General features: G+C 50.9%; 3 protein-coding genes across 5 annotated transcripts; 2 read left to right on the plus strand and 1 right to left on the minus strand.

Moving 5' to 3' along the window:
- Window positions 1-2,545: 2,545 nt before the first annotated feature.
- On the plus strand, window positions 2,546-6,105 carry Cdkn2d (cyclin dependent kinase inhibitor 2D). 2 transcript variants are annotated; one of them, XM_008850033.3, is made up of 3 exons: window positions 2,546-2,683; window positions 3,021-3,186; window positions 5,211-6,105. In XM_008850033.3, the coding sequence occupies exons 2-3, from the start codon at window positions 3,046-3,048 to the stop codon at window positions 5,568-5,570; spliced, it is 501 nt and encodes a 166-aa protein (XP_008848255.1). In that variant the 5' UTR covers window positions 2,546-2,683; window positions 3,021-3,045; the 3' UTR covers window positions 5,571-6,105. The 2 variants fall into 2 exon arrangements, with proteins under 2 accessions (XP_008848255.1, XP_017657926.1); XM_017802437.2 differs by lacking the exon at window positions 2,546-2,683 and having other exon boundaries at window positions 2,773-3,186.
- Window positions 6,106-6,415: 310 nt separating this feature from the next.
- Window positions 6,416-18,370, plus strand: Kri1 (KRI1 homolog). The gene is made up of 19 exons (XM_008850037.3): window positions 6,416-6,677; window positions 6,788-6,861; window positions 8,149-8,254; window positions 9,344-9,458; window positions 10,692-10,746; window positions 10,826-10,875; window positions 11,002-11,098; window positions 11,186-11,263; window positions 11,858-11,973; window positions 12,386-12,512; window positions 12,619-12,714; window positions 13,525-13,695; window positions 15,099-15,174; window positions 15,260-15,348; window positions 15,875-16,001; window positions 16,087-16,217; window positions 16,842-16,906; window positions 16,993-17,088; window positions 17,569-18,370. The coding sequence occupies exons 1-19, from the start codon at window positions 6,584-6,586 to the stop codon at window positions 17,882-17,884; spliced, it is 2,079 nt and encodes a 692-aa protein (XP_008848259.1). The 5' UTR covers window positions 6,416-6,583; the 3' UTR covers window positions 17,885-18,370.
- Atg4d (autophagy related 4D cysteine peptidase) lies at window positions 18,055-27,031 on the minus strand. Of its 2 annotated transcripts, none has more exons than XM_008850034.3 (10): window positions 26,564-27,031; window positions 25,535-25,618; window positions 25,275-25,448; window positions 23,972-24,248; window positions 23,831-23,895; window positions 21,710-21,840; window positions 19,448-19,526; window positions 19,294-19,370; window positions 19,095-19,214; window positions 18,055-18,570 (listed from the first exon to the last, which is right to left on the minus strand). In XM_008850034.3, exons 1-10 carry the CDS (start codon window positions 26,796-26,798, stop codon window positions 18,391-18,393), a joined length of 1,422 nt encoding a protein of 473 aa, XP_008848256.1. In that variant the 5' UTR covers window positions 26,799-27,031; the 3' UTR covers window positions 18,055-18,390. The 2 variants fall into 2 exon arrangements, with proteins under 2 accessions (XP_008848256.1, XP_029410408.1); XM_029554548.1 differs by having other exon boundaries at window positions 25,275-25,428; window positions 26,564-26,700.
- Window positions 27,032-27,942: the final 911 nt, after the last annotated feature.

Here is a 27,942-nt window from a genome sequence, read left to right on the forward strand (position 1 = left end):
TAAGTTATAGGTATTCCTGTACTACCATCCCTAGCTGTTTTTGTTTTTTTTAAATTGATTTTTATTTTATATGGATGAGTGTTTTGCCTGCTTGTATATAAGTATACCACATGTGTGCAATGTCTGATAAGGCTGTTGGGTCTCCTGGAACTGATGTTATGCATGCTTGTGAGACTCCATGTGGGGGCTGGAAACAGTGCTCTTAACAGCTGAGCCATCTTTCCAGCCCTTTGCTTTAATTTTTTTTTTTTTTTTTTTTTTTTTTTTTTTGTGCCTGCATGTGCGTAAGGGCACCCATGTTGTGCAATGCCTGTGAAGGTCAGAAGAAGGTGTCAGATCCCCTGGAACTGGAGTTACTGATGGTTGTTAGCCGCCATGTGGGTGCTGGGAATCAAAACTGGGTCTTCTGCAAGAGTAGTCCATGCTCTTAACTGCTGAGACACTGCTCCAGCCCCTTGTCTGGATTCCTCAATGGTACTGAATTTTGCTCAAAGCCAGCCCCACATTTGCCCTTACCAGGTGCTGGGATTAAAGGCATGCGCCACCACGCCTGGCCCAGCGCCACCACGCCTAGCCCTGCTTTAATTTTTATTATTTTTAATCTTTTGAGACAGGGTCTCCTTGTCACCTCAGCTGGCCTAGAACCCTCTATGTAGCCCAGGTTGGTCTCAGTCTCACATAGATCCTCCTGCCTCTGCCTCCTGAATGAGTGCTGGGATTAAAGGTGTAGACCCTGAGGCCCACCTGGTTTTGTACTTTCAAGGGCTGGCTTAATCTTAGCCAGACTGATTCTCTTCTCACTCATCCCATTTCCCCATTTTAGATTTTTTTTGGGGGAGTGTATGTCTGCATAATGATGTCCAAAAGTCAGGTATGGTGGCACACACCTGTAATCCCAGCACTGGGGAGGCAGAGGCAGGGTGATTTACGAGTTCAAGACTTGCAGGGTATATGAATGCATAGAACATTCCAGTCTGAGGGCTGGGCATGGTGGCACATGCCTTTAATCCCAGCACTCAGGAGGCAGAGGCACATGAATGTCTGTGAGTTCAAGGCCAGCCTGGTCTACATAGCAAGTTCCAGGTCAGCTGGGGTACAGGGAAAGGCTATCACAAAAAGATCAGTCAATCAATCAATCAATCAATCAATCAAGCAATCAACACCAGCGAATTCCATTCTGAGAGCTCCCAGCTCTGCTTTCCTCTGCCTCTCTGCCTGGATTACATGAGACCCTGTCTCAAAAAAAAAAAAAAAAAAAAAAAAAAAAGAAAGAAAGAAAGAACATGCATATGGTATACATATATACATAAAATACTTTTTAAAAAACTGTTAAGGGCTGGGGCTGTAGCTCAGTTGATAGCATGCCTAGCAATGACAAAACCCTGGGTTCCGTCCCCAGCACCAAAGAAACAGGGTCTGTGTGGTGGAGTCATTTGTGGGAATTCTAGGTTCTGGGTCCTCTTTGCCTTCATAGTGAGTTGGAGGTCAGCCTGGGCTACTTGAGACCCTTTCTTTTATAAAAAAAATTCTACCCTGTCTCAAAAAGACAAAAAAAAAAATTCTATGAGTTTTTTAAAAATCTTGATATGATAAATCCTTTATGATAACATATTGTTTTTGTTTTTTTGTTTTGTTCTTTTTGAGACAGGGTCTCCCTGTAGCCCCAGCTGTCCTGGAACTCAGTATGTAGACCAGGCTGGCCTTGAACTCAGAAAGATCCACCTGCCTCTGCTTCTCGAGTGCTGGGATCAAAGGCGTGCGCCACCACGCCCCGCAACATTTTGTTTTTTTTAAAACAAAATCTCACTAACCCTGGTGGCCTGGAACTTGCTATGTAGACAAGGCTGCCCTCATCTCTCAGAGATCCACCTGCCTCTGCCTCCCCAGTGCTGGGACTATACTCCAGTATATCTATGTGTAGATGTGTGTGCCTGTGTGAGTTAATTTCCCCACTCGTGTGGAGGTGCCTGTGGAAACCAGAGACCATCAGATCCCCAGGAACTGGGATTATGGATAGTTAGCTGCCATTTAGGTGCTGGGAATTGAACCTGGGTCCTCTGTAATTGCAGCCAGTGCTCTCAGCCACTGAGTCAGCTCTCCAGCCCCCAAGATCCTTTCTCAAAATGAAAAGAGAAAAATACTGTTAGAAAGCGCTCATTTGAACGCTAAAGGCCTTTAACATAGCAGTGAATGAATGAACTACACGTTCCAGTTCATAGCATGGAACATTCCAGTCTCGGAGCTCTGCCAACATACCTCCCGGAGGCGCTGGAGTCCCAAGACCTGGGAGCCAAGCGCTACCCAGTCCCTGTGCTCCGGGTCAGTTAAACCCGCTTCGCTTTCCCGCCCGCCCGCCTGCCGGTTTGAAAACCAAAAAAACCCCGCCAGTCCCGCTGGTCGTCCCGGCTTGGCCAATCATAAGGTTCGCCATCTCATCAGGCCTTCGAAGCCTCCCCGACAACGTGCGCTGATTGGCTGTTCGTGTCAGATGGGCGTGGCCTCAGGAGGTCGGGCTCTGGGCGTTCACTGTGTAGCAAGTTTGTAAGAAAACAAGTGCGCAAGCGTTTGGGGGCCCGGGCCTGAGACTCGCTGGCTCCGCCCACCGAGGGCTGCCTGTCTATAGAGTCTGTGGCCCTGGCGTGGGCTCAGAGCAGACCCCGCCCGTGCAGGAGGAGGAGGGAGGGTGAGTTGGGGGGAAACCCGGCCCCCAAGGGGCGGGCTTCGGGGCTGTGCTCCAGGGTGCCTGGGGGGCAGGAGGTGGGGGGGGTTGGGCAGGGTTCCTGGTCACCTCTGCTGGGTGACAGAGGGGAGGAGCCGGCTGCAAGAGGAGGGGAGTCCTACGGGAACCTAGACCCAAGGTCTGCAGCCAGGGGTAGATAGAGCAGGCCTCGTGTATTCATGCATTGCAGCCCATCCCGGGGTCGCATTGCAACCCCTAGACTAGGGAACCCCAAGTATTTTGATCCAGATCCTGCTGGGTCTCCCAGCACTCACCTACACTGGGCTTGGGGGTTGGGCAGGTTTCACAGACCACCTGTATCCACCATGCTCTTGGAAGAAGTCCGCGTCGGTGACCGACTGAGTAGCGCCGCGGCTCGTGGCGACGTGCATGAAGTGCGCCGCCTTCTGCACCGGGAGTTGGTACATCCGGACTCTGTGAACCGATTTGGCAAGACGGCTTTGCAGGTGAGGCCTGATTGCCATCGGGCACAGGGGCCAGGCAAGGGACCCAGAACCACCCCAGACCCTATCCCTTTTTTGGTCTCCTGGCCGGGGACCGGTGACCTATTGAGTACTGATCCCTGTTTGCTGGACCCAGACTTCCAAGCCCCCCATCTTCTTGCCCAAGTTTGCTGACACCTGGGCATCAATATTTGTTTCTAGGACTAGACCCTCAAATTCCATCCCTCTTCACCTCCTGACCCCGGGGTTAGTGACTCCCTGGGCTTCTTGTTTGCACTGATGTTGGGTGCATGGTGGGGGCAGGCCCTTTCATCTCTGAAGAATTCCTTGTCTAGGCTGGGCGTGCCTTTACTCCCAGCAGGCAGGTGGACCTCTGTGAGTTCAAGGGTAGCCTGGTCTACATAGCAAGTTCCAGGCCACCTGGGGCTACAGGGAGACCCTATCTCAAAAAGACCAAAACAAAAATAAAAAATAAAAATTCCTTGTCTTCAAGTCTGGAATATTCCTGTTTCCTAGCAGGAGAATAAGAAAATTCTCTGGCTCGGGTTCCTTGGGACAGCTCATGGTTTGTTTGTTTTTAATAAATTTCATTTTTTGTAACTTTTTAATATTTTATTTACTTTTTTTAACGTGTATGACTGTATTGCCTGCCTGTATGTAAGTGCACTGGTATTGTACAATGCCCAAGGAGGTCAGACGAGGACATTGGATCCCCTGGAACTGGAGTTATGAATGGTTGTCAGCTGCCATGTGTGTGCTGGGAACCAAACCTGGGTCCCCTGCAAGAGCAACTAATGCTCTCAACTGCTCAGCCAGCTCTCCAGCCCCTAGCTCACATTTCTTGGGGGATTCTAGAAAGATATTTGGTTTCTGGAAGCTAGGGAGATACCCATTTTCTGGAGAGGTCACCCAAAAGTCTCTGGCTGTTTGGGGGGAGCCCTCATTTCTGTGGGTGGTATAGATTTTGGGGGGGTATCTTCTGAATGTCCCAGTTATAAAAACAATGTCCTATAACTTGGGGTAGCATTTGTAGGTGGGTCCTATTTTCCAGGGGTACTCATGAACTCTGACAACTCCCTATATAGGGGAAGGCTTTTCCTGGAAAAAGGGGTTCCATATTCCCCAGGGCATCTCTTCTCTTTGGAGTATGGTCATATTGTGTGAGAATAGCTCTCAGATTAAGGGGTCCCATTGTCTGGAGGGGTTTAAGAGTTCTTGATGATTTCCCATGTGAGAGGTCTGTCCTTGAGGGGGGCTCTTGGTTCCTTGGGAATTTTCTTTGTTTCCTATCCTTTATTCCCATCCTTTCCTTCCTATTTTCTTAAAAGTTTTTTCTTTTTTGTTTTTGGTCTTTTTTGAGACGGACTCCCTGTAGCCCCAGCTGACCAGGCTGGCTTAAATTCACAGAGATCTGCCTGCTTCTGCCTCTGGAGTGCTGGAGTGCTGGGATTAAAGGTTTACACCACCACACCCAGCCTTAAAAGCTCTTTAAAAAAATACTTTATTTGGGGCTGGAGAGGTGGCTTAGAAGTTAAGAGCACTGGTTGCTATTGCAGAGAAACTGGGTTCAGTTTCCAGCACCTACATGGTATCTAACAACCATCCTTCAGTTCTAGGGGATCCAACACCCTCTTTTAAATATTTTAGTTATTTTTATTTTATGTATGTGAGTGTATTACCTGCATGTATGTAACTGCACCCATGCCTTGCAATGCCCACAGAGGTCAGAAGGTGTTGGATCCTCTGGAAATGGAGTTACAGACCTTCTCTTTTCCTTTTTCTTTTCTTTTCTTTCTAACATGGTCTCACTATGTACCCTTGGCTGGCTTGGAACTTACTATGTAGGCCAGACTGGCCTGCAGCTCACGGAAGCATCCTATTCTTTAAGGTTCTCTGGCACTGGATTCCTAGCACCCCTCTTTCTGGGTGAGGAATCTCTCTCTCTCTCTCTCTCTCTCTCTCTCTCTCTCTCTCTCTCTCTCTCTCCTGGAAATAGCATGATATTCTGTCCCACCTCTCTCCCACAGGTCATGATGTTTGGGAATCCAACCATTGCCTTGGAACTCCTGAAGCAGGGTGCTAGCCCCAATGTCCAGGATGCCTCTGGTACCAGTCCAGTCCACGATGCAGCACGCACTGGGTTTCTGGACACCCTGAAGGTGTTTCTGGACCATGGAGCTGATGTCAACGCCCCTGATGGGACCGGCGCACTCCCCATCCATCTCGCTGTTCGGGAGGGCCACAGCACCATAGTTAGCTTCCTGGCTCCGGAGTCTGACCTGCATCACAGGGATGCGGAAGGCCTTACCCCACTGGAGTTGGCGCGGCAGAGAGGGGCCCAAGACCTGGTGGACATCCTGCAACAACACATGGTGATTCCCCTGTGACCCAGGGCCACCATGTCCTGCAAGAGAACCTCACTGGGTTCCACATCAACAAAGGGGAGGAAAGAAACTTTCTCTTTCCACTCCTGCCCACGACAGAGAGGGGTGGGAGGAGCAGTTTGTGGCTTATTGGTGTTGATTTCAGGAGTGTGTGTGTTTGGGGGACATTTCTTGTTTTTCTCACCCCTTTGGTGTGTTGGACAGAGAAGGGGGTTCCTACTGGCAAGAGCCCCCTAAACGGTTCAGTTTCCTCTGCATCCAGGGCACCCAGGGATGCAGAGACCTCAGGGTAGAGCCTCAGACTGGGCTCATCACCCCAGGGTTTTGACCTTGGGGGCTATGCTCAGAGCCCTTGAAGTGTGATCCACCTGCTTTGGACAGGGGGAAGAGTAGCCTGAGTTCATCCCCATTTTCTTGAATGCTTGTTTTCCAGTCTGTTGTACAGAGTTTGAGAAAAAAAGATTATATTTATTAAGCTTTATGGAAAGAAATTGTGTGTGATGATGACGTTTTAATCCATTAAATGAAAAGCTTCTGATTGGGGAGTCTGGCGTGGGGTATTTGGGGTTCCAGGACGTGGGTGAGGCTGAGCTGGGCGGGGGGAGGGCGTGATCGAAGGTGCTGTGTAGTTGGGGGAAAGAAAAGAGACATGGTCATTCCCAGGGCTTCAGAGTTACTGACATGGGTGGGGCAGCGATCCGGCGCTGTCGGAACGGAAGGGAGGCCGGAAACCGCGAGTGGAGAAAGGGGCCCTCAGATGTCAGCTGGGTGCCGGGAGCCCGGAGGGTGGGGAAGGGTGGGCGGTGGCCTGTGGCCTTTCCCCGCAGGGGCGTGACCCATGGGCGTGGCTGGCAGTACTCGAGGCCAACGAGATCCCAGAAGACTTGGGAGTGGCGCATCGAGCTGCTTCAAGGGGCCTGTCCCTTTAAGAAGGTCCAGGTGGGCAAGGCCGCACGCGACGTCGTTCTTAGGGGCGGGACCTGAAGCGCGCTTGCGCACTGGGCCGCCGAACCGCCATGTCGGACCCGCGCGGCTTCCCTGCATTACGGGTGAACGCTGCCTTCGCCGCGCGCTACCGTCGCTACCGCGAGCGCGAGGAGCTGCAGCGGTGTGAGTGAGGGGCGCACGTGCAGGGAGGGGTGTTGGGAAGTAGGTGGCTCATCTGGTCCCTACAGCCGATTCTGAGGGTGGTGCTGGGGAATCCCGTCTGTGCCCCACAGTGAGGGACCGCTATGGGGACCCGGACAGCGGCGGCGACTCCAGCTCCGAGTCTGACTCCAGCGACGAACGCGTGGTGAGCTTCCGGGACCAGGACCTCCACCCAGTGCACCCAGACCTAGATTCCTAACCTCATAGGGCCCTAAGGAATCCCTCAAGACCCACCCTCAGTTCTTTGAGTGACAGGCTGTGCCCTCTTCAACCCTCTAAAAACTTCCTTCTTCCCTGAGGGGCCCCACTCTCCTACCCACTGCACCCGCACCTGGATGCACTGGGGTACCTTACTCCGAGAGAGTGTTCAAGATCCATCCCCCAACTCCTTGAATGACAGGCAGCACCTTCTCTATCGGGCTGCTAGATACTCCCCACTTCCCCCAAGGGGCAGGGTGCATGACTAACTCCACAGAGCACAAAAGTAGTATCCAAGACCACCACCCCAATCCCTTAAGTGACAGGCAGCACCCTCCCTCTCCCTGGGGTTGCCTCCCAGACCACCTGATTTGGATGCACTGGACTTCCTTCCCTAAGCCCATAGAACTCTAAGGGAATGTCCAAGACCTACCCACCAAACCATTTGAGTAATAGGCAGTGCCCTCCCGATCCCCAGGGGTAACCACATCATCCTTACGTTCCAGATTTGGATGCACAGGGAGTGCCTTAACACTAACTCAGTAGAGCCCTAAGCAAGTTCCAAGATCCACCCTGAAGTCCCTTGAATGGCACCTGATTTGGATCCACCTGAGTGCACACTCACCATCCCTAGGGGCTGCCATACCCCACCTCCAACTTTTCCCTCCTTCATCACTGATCCATCTCACCATCCTAATAAGTGGTTCAACCCTCCTGTCTTCTAGAAACCCCCTTTCCCACTTCTTCAAACACAAGGGTCTGGTTTTCATTGTAATAGTAACCTCCTGGCCAGGTGGTAGACCCAGAGCCTCCCCACAGCAGTTCTGATCCTGGCCTCACTGAGCATATAGGCCCTTCCCTTTGCTTCCAGATAACCCTCTGCTCCATGCCTGTCCCCTTCATCTGAAAGTACCTCCCCTTCTCAATTGTCTTTTTGTTTGGTATTTTTGAGACAGGTTCTCCCTATAGCTCCAGCTGATTTGGAACTCATTATGTAGACCAGGCTGTCCTTGAACTCACAGAGATCTGCCTGCCTCTGCCTCCTGAGTGCTGGGAATAAAGGCGTGCGCCACCATGCTCAGTTCAATTGTCTTTCTTTACTTCTGTCATGTTCCTCCCTATGGTCCCTACCCTCTGTTCTGGCCATGCCTGCTCAGGTACACACACACCAGCTCCCATCCTTTTGTGCCCCCCTTCCCTTGTGAAATCAGCCCCATCCCTTTTATTATTCCAGGAATTTGACCCCAAGCAGGAGAGAGACTTTTATAGGACACTGTCCTTATTGAAGAAGAAGGACCCCCGCATTTACCAGAAAGATGTTACCTTCTATCAGAGAACAGGTATGGAGCAGGAGTTCCTCCAGCATTTTAGCAGTTGATGTCCCCATGGAGAGAATCATTTTCTATCCCAGGTGTCAGTGTATACCTGTAATCCCAGCATTCAGGAGGCGGATGTGCCAGCATTCAAAGCTAGCTTCAGCTACATATGAGACCCTATCTCAAAAAAAGAAAAAAAAAAGTAGGGCGTGGTGGTGCATGCCTTTAATCCTAGCACTCGGGAGGCAGGTGGAACTCTCTGAGTTCAAGGCCAGCCTGGTCTACATATTAATTCCAAGAAGAATAAAAAAGAAAGAAAGAAAATTAGGGCTGGGGAGATGGCTCAGTTTATAAAGTGTTTGTCATGCATGCCTGAGGACCTGAGTGAGTTCTGTCCCCAAAAGCCAGGTAAAAAGAGCTGGGTATGAACCGGGTGTGGTGGCAGCTCATGCCTTTAATCCCAGCACTCGGGAGGCAGAGGCAGGCGGATCTCTGTGAGTTCAAGGCCAACCTGGTCTCCATAGTGAGTTCCAGGCCATTCCAGGCCAGCTAGGGCTACAGAGACCTGTCTCAAAAAGACCGAAAAAAAAAAAAAGCAGGGTGTAATGGCAAACCAGTGCTGGGGAGACAGAGACAGGAGGGTTGCTGGGGGTTCCATGATCAGCCAGCCTCACCAATTGATACATTCAAGGAAAGTGACACCTTGTTTCAAAAAGAAAAGGTAGATGGCACCCGAAGAACACCACAGAAAGTTGACCTCTGGCTTCCACATATACTGGAACAAAGTGGGGTGGGAGGGACTGGAGAGATGACTCAACAGTTAAGAACACTGGCTGCTCTTACAGAGGACCCTGATTTGGTTCCCAGCATGTACTTGGCAGCTAACAACCATTTGTAACTCCAGTTACAGTGGATCTGATGTTCTCTTCTGGCCTCCATGAGCATTGCACATACATGGTGCACTCACACGCAGGTCAAATACTCATATGTGGAAAATAAAAATAAATTTAAAAAATCAAAACTTCTATCTGACCCTATCCCTCCCCTGTGAGATTCTCTGCCTCAAGAAAAAAGGAAGTTGGGGCAACGACAGGTGTCTTCTCTGGCCCACAGTGTCATCCTCATCCTCGGAGAGTGAAGAGGAGCCCCCAGCCTCAGGAAAGCAGAAGAAAGTGCGGCCCATGTACTTGAAGGACTATGAGAGGAAGGTCATTTTGGAGAAAGAAGGGTAAGGAGCCAACCTGTGTCCCCAACCTATAGCCCCCAGTTTTCTTCAGAGCTTAAGGGACAGCTAGACAGAACACGGGTTACAAAGTCGGGAACCCCTGAGAGTGGAGCCCAACACTGGGGGGATAGAAGCAGGAGGATTGTCACAGGTTTGAGGTCACCTTGGTTTATTTAGTGCGTTTCAGGCCAGACAGAACTAAATAGTGAGACCCGTCTTTAAAGAAAAGGGCTAGCAAGATGGCTCAATGGGTAAAGGTGCTTGCAGTGTATTCCTGATGACCTGAGTTTGATTCCTAAAACCAAATGGTAGAAAGGAATAAATTTGAAAAAAGACTAAAGGGCCTGGGGAAGATGGCTCAGTGGGTAAAAGCACTTGCTGTGAAAATAAGGACCGGAGTTCAAATCCCCAGCACCCATGTAAAAAGCTGGGCATGACCAAGAGCTTGCCTGTGACCTTAGCAGTGGGGAGGCAGGGAGGGCTGTGGAGGAGTCAGAGACAGGCAGATCATGAGAGCTCGATGCCTATCCAGCCTAGCAAAAGTGACAAGCTTCTGGTTTGGTGAGACAACTTGTCTCAAAAAAAAAATGGAGGAGGGGAGGGATGGCTCAGTGGTAAAGAGCACTGGCTTCTCTTACAGAGGACCCAGGTTCAGTTCCCAGTACCCACATGGCAGCTAACAACTGTCCATAACTCCAGTTCCAGGGGATCTGACACTCAGTATGCATAGGTGCACTTACATGCAGGCAAACACAAAATTCTTTTTTTTTTTTTTTGGTCTTTTTGAAAAAAAAAGGTTGGGGCTAGAGAGAGAACTCAGCAGTTAAGAGCACTGACTGCTCTTGCAGAGGACCTGGATTCGATTCCCAGCACCCACATGGTGGCTAAGAACTGTCCTTAATTCCAGTTCTAGGGGAATCTGACACCCTCTTCAGACCTTCTCAGCATTAAACAACACAGGTGCACTTACATACATGCAGACAGTACATGTACACATAAATATAATAAAAATTTTTAAAAAGTCGAGAGCCATAGAAGACAACACTGCAAACTGAACTCTGGCTTCTGCGTGTGTGCATGCAGTACTCACACAGACCACACTCACAAAGGATTTCTATGGAAAATAAATAAATGTATATTTAATGCCCAGTCAACCCATTGTAAAGTTGAGCCACTGTAAGTTGAGCCATTATGAATTGGCACTGTACTCTAAAGTGTCCATTGTTTTCTGTACAGCAAGTACATTGATGAGGACAACTCGGATGGGGACACCATCAGTGACAGACTCAAGGTGGGTAAGAGTGGAGGGTGGGTGAGAGGCTGAGAAGCCCAGGTCTGGCCTGAGGCCTACACTAGCACCTCCTCTGCAGGAAACCTCCTCGAAGAGTTATGTGGAAGAACAGAAACACCTGAAAGAAAGGTGAGGTTGGGCCTGGGTCAGTAGACCTGGGCGGTAACTGAGGATTAAGACCGAGTTCGGGGCTTCAGTGTGTGACTGGGACAGGGCCAGCCTGCTAGTGCTGAGGTGGGTTTTCTAATGTTCCAGCTTCCGAGCATTCATGGAGGACAGCAGCGATGAGGATGGTGTTGGGGAAGGGGGCTCTGGGTTGTTGCAGAAACACACTAAGAGCCAGGAGGAAAAGGTAAATGCCTAGGCCCTGCTGGGATGCCTGAACTGCAGGTGGCAGGCAGTGGGGGCTCCCGAGGACCTCATTGCTGGCCTTCCTCAGGCCCAGGAGGACACTGACTACCTGGAGTGGCTGAAGGGACAGAAGGAGATTCAAGACCCTGAGTCCTTAAAGGAACTGGTAAGTTCTCAGACTTATGCCCAGGACCAAATTGCCTGTTTGTAACTCTATCTGACCTTATCCTTCAGGGATAGCCAAAGGACACCTGTACAGACACCAGCCTCTCTCAGCAGTGCAGCGCCTACCTTGAATCCCCCAGTGAGGGGCTGGGGACATGGTCAGAGGTAGAGCACCTGCTTAGAATCTCCAGTGAGTGGCTGGGGGTGTGAATTGGGTATAGTGCTTGCCTAGCATGCACAAGGCCCTGCGTTCCATCCTTAGCACCTTCTCTGAAGATGAAGGGTTTCAAGCTTTAGGCCCTGGTTTCTCAGTGTATAAAATGAGGTAATACAACCCAGGTATGGTGGCCTACAGCCTGCAATCCCAGCACTCGGAGCTGGGGCTGGAGGATTGCTACCAGTGCAAGGTCAGTTTGAGCTACACAGCAAGACCTTATCTCAAAGAAAGGAAAAATACGTAAAAGAAAATGGGGGGAAATCCCACTTAATGTGGGTTAGCTGCGCAGTTTCAATTCCCAAGCACCATCTGATACCACCTCCCTGTCTCTCACTGGGGGACTTGTGTCCTGTCACCTCTTCCCCTCCTTCCCCATAGGCACACCTCAAGGAATATTGGAACAATCCAGAACTGGACGAGGGAGAGCAATTCCTAAGGGATTATATCCTGAACAAAGGCTATGAGGAAGAAGAGGAAGAGGAGAAAGAGGAAGGGTGAGTAGCCACCAAACCTTCCCAAGGCTGACCAGTGTGCAGGCCAGGAGCCAAAGGGGACTGAGAGTTTGTTGTTTGTTTCCTTACATGATTTTTAAATTTTTCATTACGTGTATATGTGTGTGTGTGTGTGTGCGCGCGTGCGCACGCGCGCAAGTGTGCACATGCATGTTTAGAAATGAGAGGACAGCTTGCTGGAGTCTCTTCTTTCTTTCCACCTTGTAGGTCTTAGGGATTGAACTCAGGTAGTCAGCCTTGGCCACGAGCTTCTTTACCCCCTGAGCCATTTACCAGACTCCATTATGGGGTTCTTGTGGGCAATGAAATGAGTTCTGGTACCCAAGCATGCAGATGCCAGTGGTCTGACCTAGCTCCCTTATATGCTGAGCCTCACTCTTATCTCGTCTTACAGGGTGCCTGGCCCCCCAGTCCAGCTGGCTGTGGATGACTCCTCAGATGAAGGGGAGCTGTTCCTGAAGAAGCAGGAAGACTTTGAACACAAGTATAACTTCCGCTTTGAGGAGCCTGACTCGGCCTCAGTGTGTGCTCTGGGCTGGGGTCTGGGAGGACATGGCTGCCCAGGGTTGAGCTCTTTCAGGCCCAAATCATGTCTGTGGCTTCTCTGGGTTTCTCTGGTGCCCACAGGTGAAGACCTACCCACGTAGCATTGCATCATCTGTGCGCCGCAAGGATGAACGCAGGAAGGAGAAGAGGGAAGAAACTAGGGAGCGAAAGAGGAGGGTGAGTGGACCCAGCACCATGGCACGTGCTTAGGTGCCACCCCTTAGGGTGGCAGAGAAAGGAAAACTGGATTTCAGGCCTGCCTGAGCTATGTGAGGAGTTCAAGGCCAAGCCGGGCAACTTCACTAGACCACCTTAAAATACGAGTAAACATAAGTCCTTCGTATTGGCACACACCTTTAATCCCAGTACTCTGAAGGCAGAGGCATGTGGATCTCTATGAGTTTGAGGACAGCCTGGTCTACATAGTGAGTTACCCTATCTCAAAAACAAAACAACTACAACAAAAAACCCCAGAAAGATGGGGCTGGAGAGGTGGCTCAGCAGTTAAGAGCACTGACTGCTCTTTCAGAGGACCCAGGTTCAGTTCCCATCATCCACTTGGCTGCTAACAACAGTCCTTAACTCCAGTTCCTGGGGTTCTGACATCTTCTGTCCTCTGTGGGCATTGCATGCAGGTGGTGCATTTACATACATGCAGGCAAAACACTCATAAAATAAAAAGGTAAGTAAAAAAGCAGTGGCTGTGGCTTTTTGTGGTAGAACACTCAGTTGTCCAGCATGAACGAAGCCCTGGGTTCCATCTCCAGCAATGTATAAACCAGACATAGCACTGCAAGTCTTTATCAGCATTTGGGAGGTAAAGCAAGAGGATCAGCAGTTCATGGTTAGCCTTGGCTAGGTAGCTAGTTCTAGGCTAGCCTGAGCTACATGAGACCCTGTCTCAAAAAAGAAAAAAGTATGTTGGGAAGCTGGCTGTACAGGCGCCCAGGCTGTTCAGAAAGTTGCAGCAGTGTTTCCTGGCCACAGGAGAAGGCCAGGAAGAGAGAGGAGCTGAAGCAGCTGAAGAACCTCAAGAGGAAGGAGATTCTGGCCAAGCTGGAGAAGCTGCGGCAGGTCACTGGCAATGAGACCCTGGGCCTGGAGGAACAGGACCTGGAGGAGGACTTTGACCCTGCCAAGCACGATCAGCTCATGCAGGTACAACTCACCAACATGGCTATGCAGTTAGGGTTCCCTTCCTAGCTGTGTGGCCTCTGAGAAACAACCCAAGTGCTCTGAACCATTCCCCTTGACTGTAAAGTGAGACTTCTTGAAACATCAACCTCAGGCTAGGGAATGATGGATGGGGAAGAACTCATAGGAATGATTAGATGGCTAAGCCCCAAGGAACAGTGGGTTATGTGCACAGGCACCTGTACTGAGGCAGGAGGATCACAATGTCAACATATATACAGTGGGAGGCCAGCCTAGACTATATAACAAGACCTTTTGTTAGAGAAAAAATATGCATGGGAAGGGCTGGGTTTGGGGTCATAGCATGTTAGAAGCCTATATAGAATCCATTAGTAAGGGGCTGGGGGTGTGGCCAAGAGATAGAGCCCCTGCCTCAAATTGCCCAGTAAGGGGGCTGAGTGAGTGACTAATAGGTAGAGTCCTTGCATTAAAATCCTCCAGTAGGGGGCTGGCAGCAAGATTCAATTGTATAGCCTGCCTAGATTCCCCCAATGAGGCACTGGGGGCCTGGCTGTAGAGCACCTGCATTGCATGTTGGGAGGTTTTGGGTTCCTGCCCTAGCGCCACAAAAATGAAACAAAACCAAAAATATTTGTACCCACCAACTTAACACAGACCAGCACACAGTGGAGTCAGTTGTTGGCTTAACGACTACAGAGCTGGCAGTCTTGCCGCCTGTTTATTACCATGAGAGGGTTTCAGACAGACCTCACTAGATATAGTTGGTCATAGTCCCTAAGCTCAGCTGTATGGTCACCAAGCACCTACTGTATGCCTGATATATCCTTGTGCAGGTATAACGCACAGGGAGCAGGACAGAGGTGGAGACATGTGGTATCACTTTTTGTTTTTCTGACACAGGTCTTACTCTGTAGCCAGGCTGGCCTCAGACTTATGGTGATACTCCTGCCTTGGCCTCTTCAGTGTTGAGACACCCTGTCTGATAAAAGTAGGATCTTCAAGTATAGTCAGCTTGCCAGGTGTGAGGACAATTAAATCAAGTTGAGGCCTGACTAGCAATTAGGTCATCAACAATGGGGTGGTATACCAGGTGCTGGTAAGCACAGGCTCCAAGTTCCACAGAGCTGGACTGAAGGGTTACATGGCTGGTGAAATGGTGTACACCTTTAATTCCAGCACTTAGGGGGCAGAGGCAGGCCAGATCTAGGTTCGAGGCCAACGTCAAACTAGTGTACGTAGTGAGTTCTAGGACAGCTACAGGAACATCCTGTTTTAAAACAAATCAAACAAAAACCAAAAAATAAGGAGGGTGGGGTGCAGCAGGGCATGTTGGTATCTTCATGGAAAATCTAGGTCTTGCAATGGAATGGGCAGTGCTGACCCTCAGGTCTGGCTGGACCCCACAGAAATGCTTTGGAGATGCCTTCTATAGCACCGCTGAGGGAGAAAAGCCACAGTTTGAGGAAGAGGAAGGGTTGGAAGGTAGGTATCAGGGACGAAGCTGGGGGCCGGGTGCACAGATACAGGGTGTGAGGTCCTGCCCTAACTCTGTCCTCTGTGTACTCAGATGACTGGAACTGGGACACGTGGGATGGGACAGTACAAGATGGAGCCTGGAGCCAGCAGGAACCCCACTGTGAGGACCCTGACTTTAATGTAAGTGCCATTGGTGGGGCTGAGGCTGAGTGAGTAGAGAGCACTTGCCTAAAATATACAACTACCTGGCCTGCATCCCCAGCACCACATAAACAGGCGTGGTGGCACACTCCTGTCACCCCAAGCCTTTGGGAGGTGGAGGCAGGAAGAAAAGCAGTTCAAGGTCATCCTTGACTATATAGGACATCTGAGGCCAGCCTGGATAATGAAAGACTTCCAAAAAAGAACAGGGGAACCGGAGAGCTGGCTCAGCAGTTAAGAGCCCTGGCTGCTTTTGCAGAAGACTGGGGTTCAGTTCCCAGCACCCACATGGTGGCTTACAACCATATGTAACTCCAGTTCCAGGGGATTTGATTTCTTCTGACCTCTGCAGGCACTGCATGTACAAATGCTCTTGCTGATGCAAGCAAAACACTCATACACATAAAATGAATTTTTTTAAATTAAAAAAGTAGCACTGGCTTGGTTTGTGGGAGCCTCTAGGGACCTCGAGGACTGACCAGGTCTGACTAGTACATCTTGGCAGATGGACGCGGACTACGACCCCAGAGAGCCACGGAAGAAACGGCTTGAGGCCACTTCCTCAGGCAAGAAGAAGCGCAAGTCTCCCTTTGCAGCTGCTGTGGGGCAGGAGAAGCCCATGTTTGACCCTGGTGAGGCTGGGGGCATAATGGGAGGTGTGGGCAACTGGCTTCTGTGTCTCGGAGTCCCCACAGCCTGATGATGTGTCCGCTGTAGGGAACAAGACCTTCCAGGAGTATGTGGATGAGTACTACCAGCTTGACTACGAGGACATAATTGACGACCTACCCTGTCGCTTCAAGTACCGCAGTGTGGTGCCCTGCGACTTCGGGCTCACCACCGAGGAGGTGGGGATGAGAGTGGGCAGGGCAACTAGGGAGACGCAGGAAAGGGGAGGACTTAACTAAAAGATGCTACCACATGGTAGCCTGTTCCCTACTCGGGAGCACCTGGCATCCCAGCATGGAGGCTGAGGCAGGGGTCTGATGACTTCAGGGCCAGTGATACTCAAGTAAGGGCTGGGCACGGTAGTACATGCATTTAATCCCAGCACTTGGGAGGCAGAGACAGGCGGATCTCTGTGAGATCAAGGCCAGTGTGGTCTAGTGAACTCCAGGTTCAGGGAGCTACAGGGAGACCCTGTCTCAAAAAACAAACAAACATAAATGAAAGCTGTCATGGTAGGTACAGCTAGGAGAAATCAGAAATTCAGGGCGTCTGTGTTACATAGAGTTGGAGGCCAGCTTGGGCTACATGAGACCTTTCCTAAAAATCAGAAAATTCTTAGAGCTCAGCCATCTCCCACTTTGCTGCCATCCCTGCTGGGTGACAGTGGCCTGCTGACCACGGCTTTGATTAGGGTTCAGAGGGGAACAGTTCCAGCATCACCACAGAAGTGGCCTGGTTTCCCCATGGGCATCAGGGGCAGCCTGGAAGCCACATGGTGAATAGTTTCCCTTCCTCCCCTACAGATCCTGGCGGCAGATGACAAGGAGCTGAACCGCTGGTGTTCCCTAAAGAAGACCTGCATGTACAGGTGATGGGTAGGGTGTAACCCGTTGGACATGGGCAGTAGGCTGGAGCACCTTCTGGCTTCCACTGATACATCAATGTGGCACACAGGTCAGAGCAGGAGGAGCTGCAGGAGAGGTGGGCATACAGCCAGAAGGCCCAAAATACCTGGAAGAAGAGGCAGGTCTTCAAGTCACTCTGCCAGGAGTAAGCACAGTGGGCCCCTGGAGGGTGTGCAGGGCAGGAATGTCAGGCTGGGGGGTCTAGCTCTGTCAGTCCCCCATTGTCCAACCTTGGGAATGGAACATGATGCCTTAAGGACCAAAGTTCCATTCCTACTGCTGCCTCAGCTGTGTGGCCTAAGGCAAATCGCTGTCCCTCTCAGCCTGTTTCTTATCTGTAATGTGTGGTTCAGACCATGGTTCATCAGGTTGTTAGAGATTGAGTTTATTTATGGAAACACTGGGAATCAAGTGTCCGTGCTGGGTGTGGTGGTACTCACCTGTTGGCCTGTACTTTGGAAGTAGACAGGATATTTTCAAGGTCATCTTTAGCTACATAAGAATGTGAGGCCAGCCTGAGCTACATAAGACATTGTCTCAAACAGAAAATCAAAAACCAAAAAAGCTCAAATCCTGTTGCTGCTGTTAACAAGAGGCTCACCTAATCCCTAACTTTCCCCTTTAGGATGGAGATACCCTCAGAAGCAGCCGGAAGACCACAGTTGCCCTTGCCTGAGAGAGCTTTTGGGAAGCAGGCCTGGAGTGAGACCCCCCCAGCACAGGAAGAAGGGAAGTCCCGTGTGTCACCTCCTGAAAAGCCAGTCCACCAGAGACGGAAGAAGGGCAAGAAGTCTAGGCTACTGGGCCCCACAGTGACACTTGGTGGCCATGAGTTCAGCCGCCAGAGATTGCAGGCCTTTGGTCTGAACCCTAGACGGCTGCACTTCCGCCAGATGGGTCGCCAGAAGAGGAAACAATTGGGATCCAAGAGCTGCCCCTGAGGGCCATGGGAGCCTCCACAGTAAGCTGGGGACAGTGTACCTTCCGCTGATCCACATCATCTATCTTCAGGCAAGGATACTAGCTCTCTCCTCTTTAGATGTAGAAACAGGCTAACTGAACCATCTTCCCCATGACATCCTTGAAGTGTCACGCTCCACCCCAGCCATGGTCAAGTTCAACATCTTTATTAGCTCCAGCAGCCATAGTTAGTTCTCCTGGCCCAGAGGCTCCAGGACAGTGAGGCATTCAGGCACTCCAGTGCAAGCTACAGTACTTGGGTCAGGCCCTGAGTGAGTGCCCTGGGCCCCGCCCTCCATTGCTGTTCCCAGAGGGACCAAGGGGGAGTGGCAGCCAATGGGTACAGCCCCAAGCTGGGGATCTAGCTGCGCTTGGGGCTCACTGGGAGGATGGAGTGTGAGGATATGGATTCCCACCACCAGCACTGGAGTTATAGATATATAAATAAAAAAATAAATAATCTGGCATCTTCTCCCTCCCCCCCACACTATAAAAACACAAAGTCCTCAGAGCTGGGCCGTTTAGCCTTGAGGCATCCAGAGCGAGGCAGCTGAAGTGTGGGCTGGGAGAGCTGGGTGCACAGGCCATCCAGGCTGTGGTCCTGAGCATGGCCCTCGGCCACTGTGAACATGGGGTAACGCTCTGTGGCTGAGGAAGAACTGAGGACCTGAGGGAGGTGGAAAGCAGGAAGCTGTTGACAGATCAGTGTCTTGCAGTATCTAGCTACACTGACTAATGCTAAACTGTGACCACAGTCTGCCCTATGATTTTTTTTTTTTTTTTTTTTTGTTTTTTTTTTTTTTTTTTGGTCTTTTTGAAGCAGGGTCTCCCTGTAGCCCCAGCTGTCCTGGAATTCACTATGTAGCCCAGACTGACCTTGACCTCACAGAGATCCGCCTGCCTATGCCTCTCAAGAGCTGGGACTACAGGCGTGCGCCACCACACCCGGCTGCCCTATGATTTTTAACTGTGAATATTCTTGTATTGTATACACTAGGCAAGTGTTCTACCACGAAGTCATGCCCCTAGCCCCTCACTGGGTGATTCTAGGCAGGGGCTATACTATTGAGCCATGCCCTATGCCCCAATGCCTTAAATCTGCATTTTCCAAATCAGACACATAGCTGCACCTCCATTCTGCTCCTCTGCTCCCAGCCTCTTCCTCCCTTGCCTCACACCATTCTAGCTCACCCTGGTCAGCTCTGCGCAGAGGGTCTCAAACTCCTTCCTGTTCCCAGCATAGAAGCCCACAGTACAGCTGGGGTCCATCTTGGCAAAGGCCATCTTTCGGGGTGAGGTGCAGTGGAAAGACTGGGGTAGACAGACGTGAGAGGTTTGCAGGGCCCCCCATGCCCATGCCCACAGCCCCCATCTGAGACTACCAGCTTACCTCCAGGGGGAAGTCAGCCTGGCTGACGTCTACTGTGGGCTGGCAGTAGTGGGGGTCCAGGTAGAGCAGGAAGTCATCTGTAGAGGGGCAGCTATGAGCTGGGGCAGGGAAGGGGAAGGTTGGGGGCTTTGGTGCAGTATAGGGCCAGGCCTACCCTGGTAGCCAATAAAGTAGAGAGAGTGGCGGGGCTTGCCCCCCATGATGCCCAGGCAGAGTTCTGACCGCAGGAGCTCCTGTAGGGAGGAGAGTGGGAAGCACAAAGGTGGCTTCAGACAATTACTCAACAAACCCTGAGCAGGTGCCTAGAGTGCATGAACCTACCTAGGGGAGGTGGTGGGCACCAGCAGTCATGTTAATCACACCCCACTCTGACATTCTAGGACAGAAACCCATCTGTCAGAGGTGAAAACCTTATAGAAAAGGATAAAGAAGGGAAGGCAAAGGACTTCATAACCTATTTTTCTGTAAAGATTTGTGTGTGTGTTCAAGTGTCTGTGGAGACCAGAAGAGGGCATCAGGACTGTAACTGGAGCTGATAGGTAAGTTATGAGCCAGCATGTAGATGAGGCTGGCCTTGAACTCACAGAGAGCCGCCTGCCTCTGCCTCCCAAGTGCTGGGACTACAGGCGTGTGCTACCACGCCTGGCTTTATCTTTTTATTATTATTTACCTGTGTGATTGCATGTGGCATATCTGTGGAGGTCAGAGAACAACTTTTGGGAGTTGGTTCTCTCTTGTTATCATGTGGGTCCCAGGATTCGAAATCAAGTTGTCAGGCTTGGGCCATCTCACAGGCCTTTGTTTTTTGAGTCAGGAAGGGTCTCATGTAGCCAAAGGTGACTTGAACTTCTGATCTGCCTGTCTCCACCTCCCAAATACTAAGATGACAGGAGTGTGCCACCACAATGATTTTATGGAACTCAGACCTCACACATGCCCCTTCAGAGTGCAGAACTTCACACTTTAAGGAAGTAGAGAAAGCCTAGCTGAGAGGACTCCCCAAGAAAGACCTGGGGGCAGGGACAACATGCAGGTCTAGGGAGTCTTCCAGGAAATATGAAGATCAAGTACAAAGGCCCTGGGGTAGGGGTATTCTAGAAACTGCACAGGCTTAAGTAGCCAGAGCAGAGTGAGAGGGATGGAGGACAAGGACCTCAAGGAGGTCCCAGGAATAGATGGCTTAGCGTCATAGGACTTACAGAGAGAACTGGCTTTTCTAAGTGCAAAGATGCCAGGAACTTTCCCACTCTGAGCCTGTCATGCTGACCCTCTCCCTGGGATCCGTCTCTTCTGGTTCATTTGCCTTCCTGCTGGAGAGGGGCTTTCCTCTGGCTCTGCAAACCCTCACCTGCCCTTTACTGGAGTATTTTCCTGAGTTTAAAGTCCACATTAGAATGCCAAATTTTTGTTTTCTTTTTGAGACCTGGGCTGACCTTGAACTTTATTTGTAGCTGAGGCTATCTTTGGGGTCCAGAACCTCACGCCTTAGCCCCAGCTGGCCTGGAACTCACTATGTAAACCAGGCTGGCCTCAATTTCATGGAGATCCCTCTGCCTCTGCCTCCCAAAAGCTGGGTTTAAAGGTGTACACCACACTTGGCTGGTGCTGGTGACTGAATTGGTGTGTGTGCACCTGGCATAGAGCTCTACCACAGAGCTGCACCCCAAGTCTGTCAGGGAGTTACACTTAGACAGAACCAACCCTTCCATCTTGCACTCAGAATTCAGCTCATTTCCTTGGATCTGAGTCCCAGCCCTGGTACAATGAGGGACACACACTTCCAGCTGTATAAAGTGAATAAACATACCACAGAGGCTGGGGAGGGGGCTCCTTGCTGAACTGCTTGCCTTATGAACATGAGGATCTGAGTTCAATCCCCAACACCCATATGAAAAACCTGGGCATGGGGACAGGTGCCTGAAATTCCCACAACAGGAGGAGGAGAGAGGCAAAGCCCTGGGGCTGCAGGCTAGCCTAGCATACTTAGGGAGCCCCAGGTTCAGTGAGACCTTATTTCAAAAAACAAGGTGGGAGCTAGGGAGATGGCTCAGTGCATAATAGCACTTGCTGTGCAAGCATGAGGACCTGAGTTCAAAACCCTGGCACCATGTAAAAAGCTGGATGTGATCACATATGCCTGTAACCCTAGTGCTGTAGGGGGCAGAGACTGATAGAGCAAGACACCCTGTCTTCCTTTGGTTTCTGCATGTGTACTCCATATACATGTGTGTACACCCATACACAAATGTGCACACACTACACACACACAGTGAACAGTTCCTGAGGAATGACACCCCAAGGTTGACCACTGACTTACACACACACAAACACAACAGGATAAAGTCACAACCTTAAACCAAGCTGTTAAGTCTGGGGGATTCCCACACAGCAGTGCCTGGATTCAGGTGGAACTTACCTTCACACAGGGTACATACACGGGGTTGAGGGTCTCACCACCTAGTCGCACAGGCACCAGGATGACCACAGACTTCCACTCCGCTGTAGGATCTGGCCAGGACACGAGGCGTGCCACATCGGCCTTGTAGACTGAGGGGACGGGATGAGTAAATCACCTTTCTACCCACTCTTCAAGCCTTGCAACCTGTGGCCTCTCTAACACCAGCACAGCCCTGCCCTTGCAACCTCTTTGACTTTTTTTAGGTGTATTAGTGTTTTGTCTACTTGCAAGTGCATCTATGTTGTACAAGGGCTGCAGAGGGCATCGGATTCCCCAGAACTGTAGTTACAGATACCATGTGGGTGCTGGGAACTAAACCTGTGTCCTCTTCAAGAACAATCAGTGTTCTTAAGCACTGAGCCACTCTCCAGCCCCCCTTGCAAGCTCTTGGTGGGCAATTTGGCAAAGAATGTCTTTCTAGTGGACCTCAAGTCTCCTAGATAGCAGTGAGTCCTCCAGGCAAGTGGGATCCCTATTAACAGAGTTTTTTGTTTTTTTTGGTTGTTTTTGGCTAGGATCTTATATGGCCTAGGCTAGCCTTGAACTCTCCTTCCACCATGTGGTTCTGAAGATGGAATTCAGTTTGTCATGTTGGCAGCAGGCACCACTGAACTATCTCAGCAGCCTCCATTCACTCTACAAAACAGCTGTGATGGGATGTCAGATCATATGTTGTCATAAGGTGACACCACAGTTTCATAAGGTGTCACAGGAATTTGGTGACTCAGTAATACAAAAAAGTGTAGAGTAAGATGGTTCGGCAGGCACCCATGCTCTTGCACACAATATTTTTTTTTAAGACAGGATCTCCCTGTAGCCCCAGCTGGCTTGACACTATATAGACCAGGATGGCTTTGAACTCAAGAGAGATCCACCTGCCTCTGCTTCCTGATTCCTGGGATTAAAGACATGTGCCACCACAATATTGTTTTTTTTAAAAAGGGCAATCAAGATGGCTCAGTGGGTAAAAGTGCTTGCTGCCAAGCCTGATGAATTCATTTGGGTCGTGGAACCTGCGTGGTGGAAGACGAGAACTGATTCCAGAAACCTATCCTCTGGCCTACACCAACACACAAAAATTTCTCTCTAGGCTGGGCGTGGTGGTACACGCCTTTAATCCCAGCACTCAGAAGGCAGAGGCAGGTGGATCTCTGTGAGTTCGAGGCCAGCCTGGTCCTCATAGTCAATCCAGGACAGCTGGGGCTACAGGGAGACCCTGTCTCAAAAAGACCAAAAAATAAATTTCTCTCTAAAATGCTTTCAGTTGGCATTGTAGAGACCCTGTTCAGAGCAAGGTATATTCAATAGATCTTTATAAATGTTACTGTTTCTGCTTCCCTCAATATCAATTTGTTGTATTGATTTATTTACTTTTTAGTTACTTTGAGATGTGTCACGTGGCTGGATTGGCCTGGCAGCAACTATGTAGCCAAGAATCATGTTGAACTCAGTATGTTCCTGCCTGAGCCTGCACAGTGCTGGGATTACAGTTGTGTGCTGCCACATCCAACAAACAAATTAGTTTAAAAGGGGCCTTTTATGAAGAGGTAGCAGGGTTGATAAAGGGTTTGCAAAGAACAGACTCCCTCCCCCGCCCCAACAGAACCCATATAAAAAGAGCCAGGCATGTGGCAAATGTTTGTGATCCCAAGACTAAGAAGGCCCACAGCTTGGTCTCTGGGGCTCTCTGGCTAGACAGCCTATCCTAAAGGGGGAGTCCCAGATTTCAAAAATCAAGGCAGGCCAAGTGTGGTATGCCTTTAATCCCAGCATTTGGGAGGCAGAGGCCAGTGGACTTCTGTGAGATGGAGGGCAGCCTGAACTACATAGTAAGTTCCAGGCCAACTGGGGCTACAGGGAGAGCCTGTCTCAAACAACAATAAAGTGAATGAGTTTCCAGAGACCAAGCCTCCTGTCTCTAACCCCTCACTCTGCCCTCTCTAGGTTGTGCAGGGAGAGGCAGAGGCGGGGACCCCGCATGCACCTCGTAGAATCTTCCTCAACTGTCCTTTTGCCCCAGAACTTTCGTCAGCCCCAAGAAACAGGTTGTCAGGTAGCGCAGGATACTCTGGGTCTTACCTGTACAGTCCTGAGAGACGTACACCACCAGGTGGGTGACCTCTGAACAACTCTCTACAGCTTTCCTGGGGGCAGAAAGCAGACAGGCTTGAATTCTTGGGGTTCCCTAGAGGCTCCCATCTTCCCTGTGGTAGGTCTCACCTGAGGATGTGTGCCACCAGTGAGGGCCCGTACCAGTCCCCGGCCTTTTTGCCTGAGCTACGCCCCAGCTCCACCAGCCTGTGTAGGCCAAAGGGGGCCTGGGGGTGGTCGGCGAACCAGGACACGATCTGCCGGTGCCGACGGTCCTGCTCCAGGTCAGGGGCGCACTGGGTCCATCGTGGGGGCATCCGGTGGCCCAGCCCTCGGTGCCAACCAGGAGAGGCCTGCCCTGGCATCTCAGAGGGAGTCAGGCCTGCACCCTCTGGCCACCTCCAGTCTGCAGAGGGAATGAAGTATAAAATTACACAGTGCTATTGTGTTTGGGAGACAATTTTCCTATTCTATCCTATTTAATGGTCTCTGACAAGTCTAGCATTTCCTGTGAGCTATAAATACCTTTGTTTTGTTTTTTTAGTCTGAGTCTCCTTATAGTCCCAGCTGGCCTGGAGCTCGCCATGTAGACCAGGTTGGCCCTGGACTCTTCAACCTGCCTCAGTCTCTCAGGTACTAAAATGACAGGCGCATGTTACCATGCCTGGCTGGGTTTTTTGTATTGTATTTTATTGTGTGTTTGAGACAGAGCCCCAACTGGCCTAGAACTTGCTATGTAGATCAGGCTGGCTTTGAACTCAGGGACCCACCTGCCTCTGCCTCCTGAGTGCTGGGATCAAAGGTATGCACCAAAGAGCTGGCTATGTACGGGAGGATGACCTTGAACTCCTGATCCTCTTACCTTCCCCTCAGAAGTGCTAGGTTTAGATGTGTGCACCAGCATGCCTGACTTATTCCTGTTTTGCTTATTCCAACAGATTCTTACCATGCAGCCCTCAAGCTGGCCTTAAACTTGGTTGAGGCAGAGGTAACCAGAACTCTGTGAGTTGGAGGCTAGCCTGGTCTACATAGCAAATTTCAAGGCTATATAGTGAGACTGTGACTCAAAAAACAAACATCCAGGCGCGGTGGTCTATGCGTTTAATCCCAGCACTCGGGAGGCAAAGGCAAGCGGATCTCTGTGAGTTCAAGGCCAGCCTGGTCTCCATAGAGAATCCAGGCCAGCTGCAGCTACAGAGAGACCCTGCCTCAAAAAGACAAAAAACAAACAAACAAACAAAACATACCTCACTATGTAGCCCAGACTGGGTACTATAATTCATACTCCTGCATCAACCTCCCAAGTATTAGGATTCAAGGCCTGGCATGTACCACCATGCCTGGCTTGGAAACAATTTCAATGCACCTTTTAATTCTCAACTTGCAAGCAAGTCTAAAATTGCTAACCCAGAAGCACACACACAGAGCTCACCTCTAGGCAGAAAATGCAGCAGCAGGCCCTGGGCCAGCAGCATCTGACCACTGCGTAACATACATCCCCAGCCACAGTCTGAAGTCAGGCTGCCTCCAGCCAGAGGCGGGAAGTCCCGGCGGTACGTGAGCCATAGTCGAGATACAAAGTCCCTCTGGAATTGCTGGATGTCACCTACAAGAGCTGACCCATCAGCTTGGCAACCACAGACAACCCTAGGAGAGGTCTTCCCCAACCCAGTCCCAGCTGTGACATCTCACCCTCGCCCTCGAAATGGTATCTACGGCCACAGAGGTGAATACTGGAGATCTTGCTGAAGCTGGTCCGGCTCTTAACGGCCCAACCTGGGGAGATGAGGGGCAGTGCCAGGGGCACCACCAGTGACATGAGATACTAGCTTGTCAGCAATAGCACTTTCATTCCCCCAGCTGTGAAATCCTAGCAGAGGCAGCTTTTCAAAATCCACACCATGTCTACTATCCATTCAGAGTCACCTGTTCTATTGGCCTCTCGTTTTTCTTTAAAATTCAATTATGTTTTGATTTATTTGGTGTGTGCATCTGTGTATGTGTGTGTGGGTGTCTGATGGGACAAGTGGAGGACAGAGGACAACTTGAAGAGTCAGTTCTCCAACTGTGTGAATTCTGGGGACTGAACTCAGCTCATCAGACTTGGCAGCAAGTGCCGTTACCTGCTGCGCCATCTCACCTACCCTTTCCAGTATTTTGTCTGATTATGTTTTTGTGATAGGGTCAATCTTGTAACCCAGTTGGCCTGGAAAGCGATATGTTGACCAGACTGGCCTCATAGAGGTATGCCTGCCTCTGCCTCCCCAGTGCTGGGATTTGAGGGTGCACCACCACACCTGGATCATGTCCACCTTTTTTCTTTTTTTTCTTTTTTTTTTTGAGACAAGGGCTCACCTGGAATTTACTGTAGACCAGGCTGCCTCAATCTTACAGAGATCCACCTGCCTCCGTCTCCCAAGTGCTTGGATGAGAAGTGTGAGCCCCTACCACTCAGCTGTGTTCTGACTACTGCACCCATTTTAGAGAGGGGAGAATATGGAACCACACAACACAAGGGAGCAAAGAAATTTGCCCAAGGTCAAAGAGGGGCAATGGAAACTCCTCACCATTCGACCTGTGTCCCAGGTCCACCCTGGGCAGGGCCAGATGGAAGACCTGCATCTAGACAGATCATCTGACTTACAAGAGAGAACCCTCGGAGGGGATCCTCGGCAGGGCAGGGACCCCTAGCAACTCCTGACCTCTGCACACTCCCCTCACCATACTTGACGTTGTTCCAGGCTGTCAGGAACTTGGCTTTGAACTTGTCCACCTCGTCCGGCTCGCCGGGGTCCGTCCCGGATGAGCCGGGCGCTGCTCCGCCGGCCCCAGAGGGTCCCACGCCGTTGGGATCGGGGATCCGTGCTGGTCCCCTCGGCCTCCGACCCTCGGGCCGGCACGCGTCCTCCGGGCTCCCGCTGCGGTACTGCGCGGCGGCAGGCGACACGGAGTTCATGGACGCGCCGGGGACGGAGGACGTAGCTGTCCCCGAGGGTCGGGGGCACTGAGGCCGCCGCAGACCCACGAGCGCAGAACCGCGGCCCGGGCAGCGCTACTCGGTCCTTCGCGCGGGGCTCCCGGACCCGGGTGGGGCCGCCGCGGCCGCCGAGGGTCTCACCTTCAGCGCCATCTTGGCGGCTTAAAGTCCCTGTAAGTAGGCAGGCGTGGCCTGTCGCCAGTCCCGCCCGGGCCGCCTCACCAGCCTTATCGCAGTGCGCAGGCGCAGGAGGGCTACGGCCAGCCCTTATCAGAAACGCGCCGGCTGAGGGGGAGGCCGCGCCGGTAGCCACGCCCCCGAGGCTGCCCCGCCCCTTTTGGAGCCCTGCCCCTCCAGAGCCCCTTGGGCGGCTGCTTCTTTGCCTTGTCGCGTGCTGCTTGGCCTGGTCACTCAGAGTCCACCGCAGCGGGCACATCTTATGGGTGCGACTCTCGGGCCGGTCACGCTTCTCTGCGCCTTTGTTTTCCTCAGGTGCGCAGGAGGGAGGACCCGAATACTTGTGGAAGTTGGTTATCCCACCTTGTGTGTCTTGGGGTTTGAAATCAGGTCATCAGGCTTGGAGCAAACATCTGTATCCCCTGAGCTGTTTCCCACGCCCTTTTCTGGTGTATTTTGTTTGTTTTTTAACTCACTATGTACATAGTCTATAAATTAATTAAGAGGAGGGAGCAGGGACTAAAAGATGGCCGCCAAGTCTAAGGACCTGGGTTTGATCTCCAGGACCCATAAGATAGGAGAGAATCAACTCTCTAGTTTTCCTCTGACCTCCACATGAATTCTGTGGCACTCACACATATTAATTAAATAATTACGTAATTAAAAATGTGCCAGGTAACCTGCATATGCCTTTAATCTCAATACTTGGTAGGCAGAAGCAGGTAGATCTCTGTGAGTTCAAGTCACCTTGGTCTACAGAGCAAGTTCCAAGCCATCCAGGCCTACAAAGTGAGACCCTATCTCAAAAACCCAAAAGACAAAAAAAAAGAGAGAGAGAGAGAGAACTCTATTTTCTACACTGCAGAGCTGGGCATGGTGTTGTTGTAATCCTTTAATCTCAGCATCCAGGAAACAGGCAGATCTCTGTGAGATCAAGGCCAGCCTG

The sequence above is a fragment of the Nannospalax galili genome, unplaced genomic scaffold, assembly GCF_000622305.1.
Source record: "Nannospalax galili isolate Female #2095 unplaced genomic scaffold, S.galili_v1.0 scaffold1685, whole genome shotgun sequence".
Classification (NCBI taxonomy): Eukaryota; Metazoa; Chordata; class Mammalia; order Rodentia; family Spalacidae; genus Nannospalax; species Nannospalax galili.

Coding starts and splice junctions, on each gene's coding strand:
- Cdkn2d (XM_017802437.2), top strand. CDS start 2,899: ATGCATTGCAGCCCATCCCGGGGTCGCATTGCAACCCCTAGACTAGGG. Junction 3,187..5,210: donor TTGGCAAGACGGCTTTGCAG/GTGAGGCCTGAT, acceptor TCTCTCCCACAG/GTCATGATGTTTGGGAATCC.
- Kri1 (XM_008850037.3), top strand. CDS start 6,584: ATGTCGGACCCGCGCGGCTTCCCTGCATTACGGGTGAACGCTGCCTTC. Junction 10,747..10,825: donor CCATCAGTGACAGACTCAAG/GTGGGTAAGAGT, acceptor CCTCCTCTGCAG/GAAACCTCCTCGAAGAGTTA. Junction 13,696..15,098: donor AGCACGATCAGCTCATGCAG/GTACAACTCACC, acceptor TGGACCCCACAG/AAATGCTTTGGAGATGCCTT.
- Atg4d (XM_008850034.3), bottom strand. CDS start 26,798: ATGAACTCCGTGTCGCCTGCCGCCGCGCAGTACCGCAGCGGGAGCCCG. Junction 19,527..21,709: donor TGTATGTACCCTGTGTGAAG/GTAAGTTCCACC, acceptor TCCTCCCTACAG/GAGCTCCTGCGGTCAGAACT. Junction 19,215..19,293: donor AGGCTGACTTCCCCCTGGAG/GTAAGCTGGTAG, acceptor TGTCTACCCCAG/TCTTTCCACTGCACCTCACC.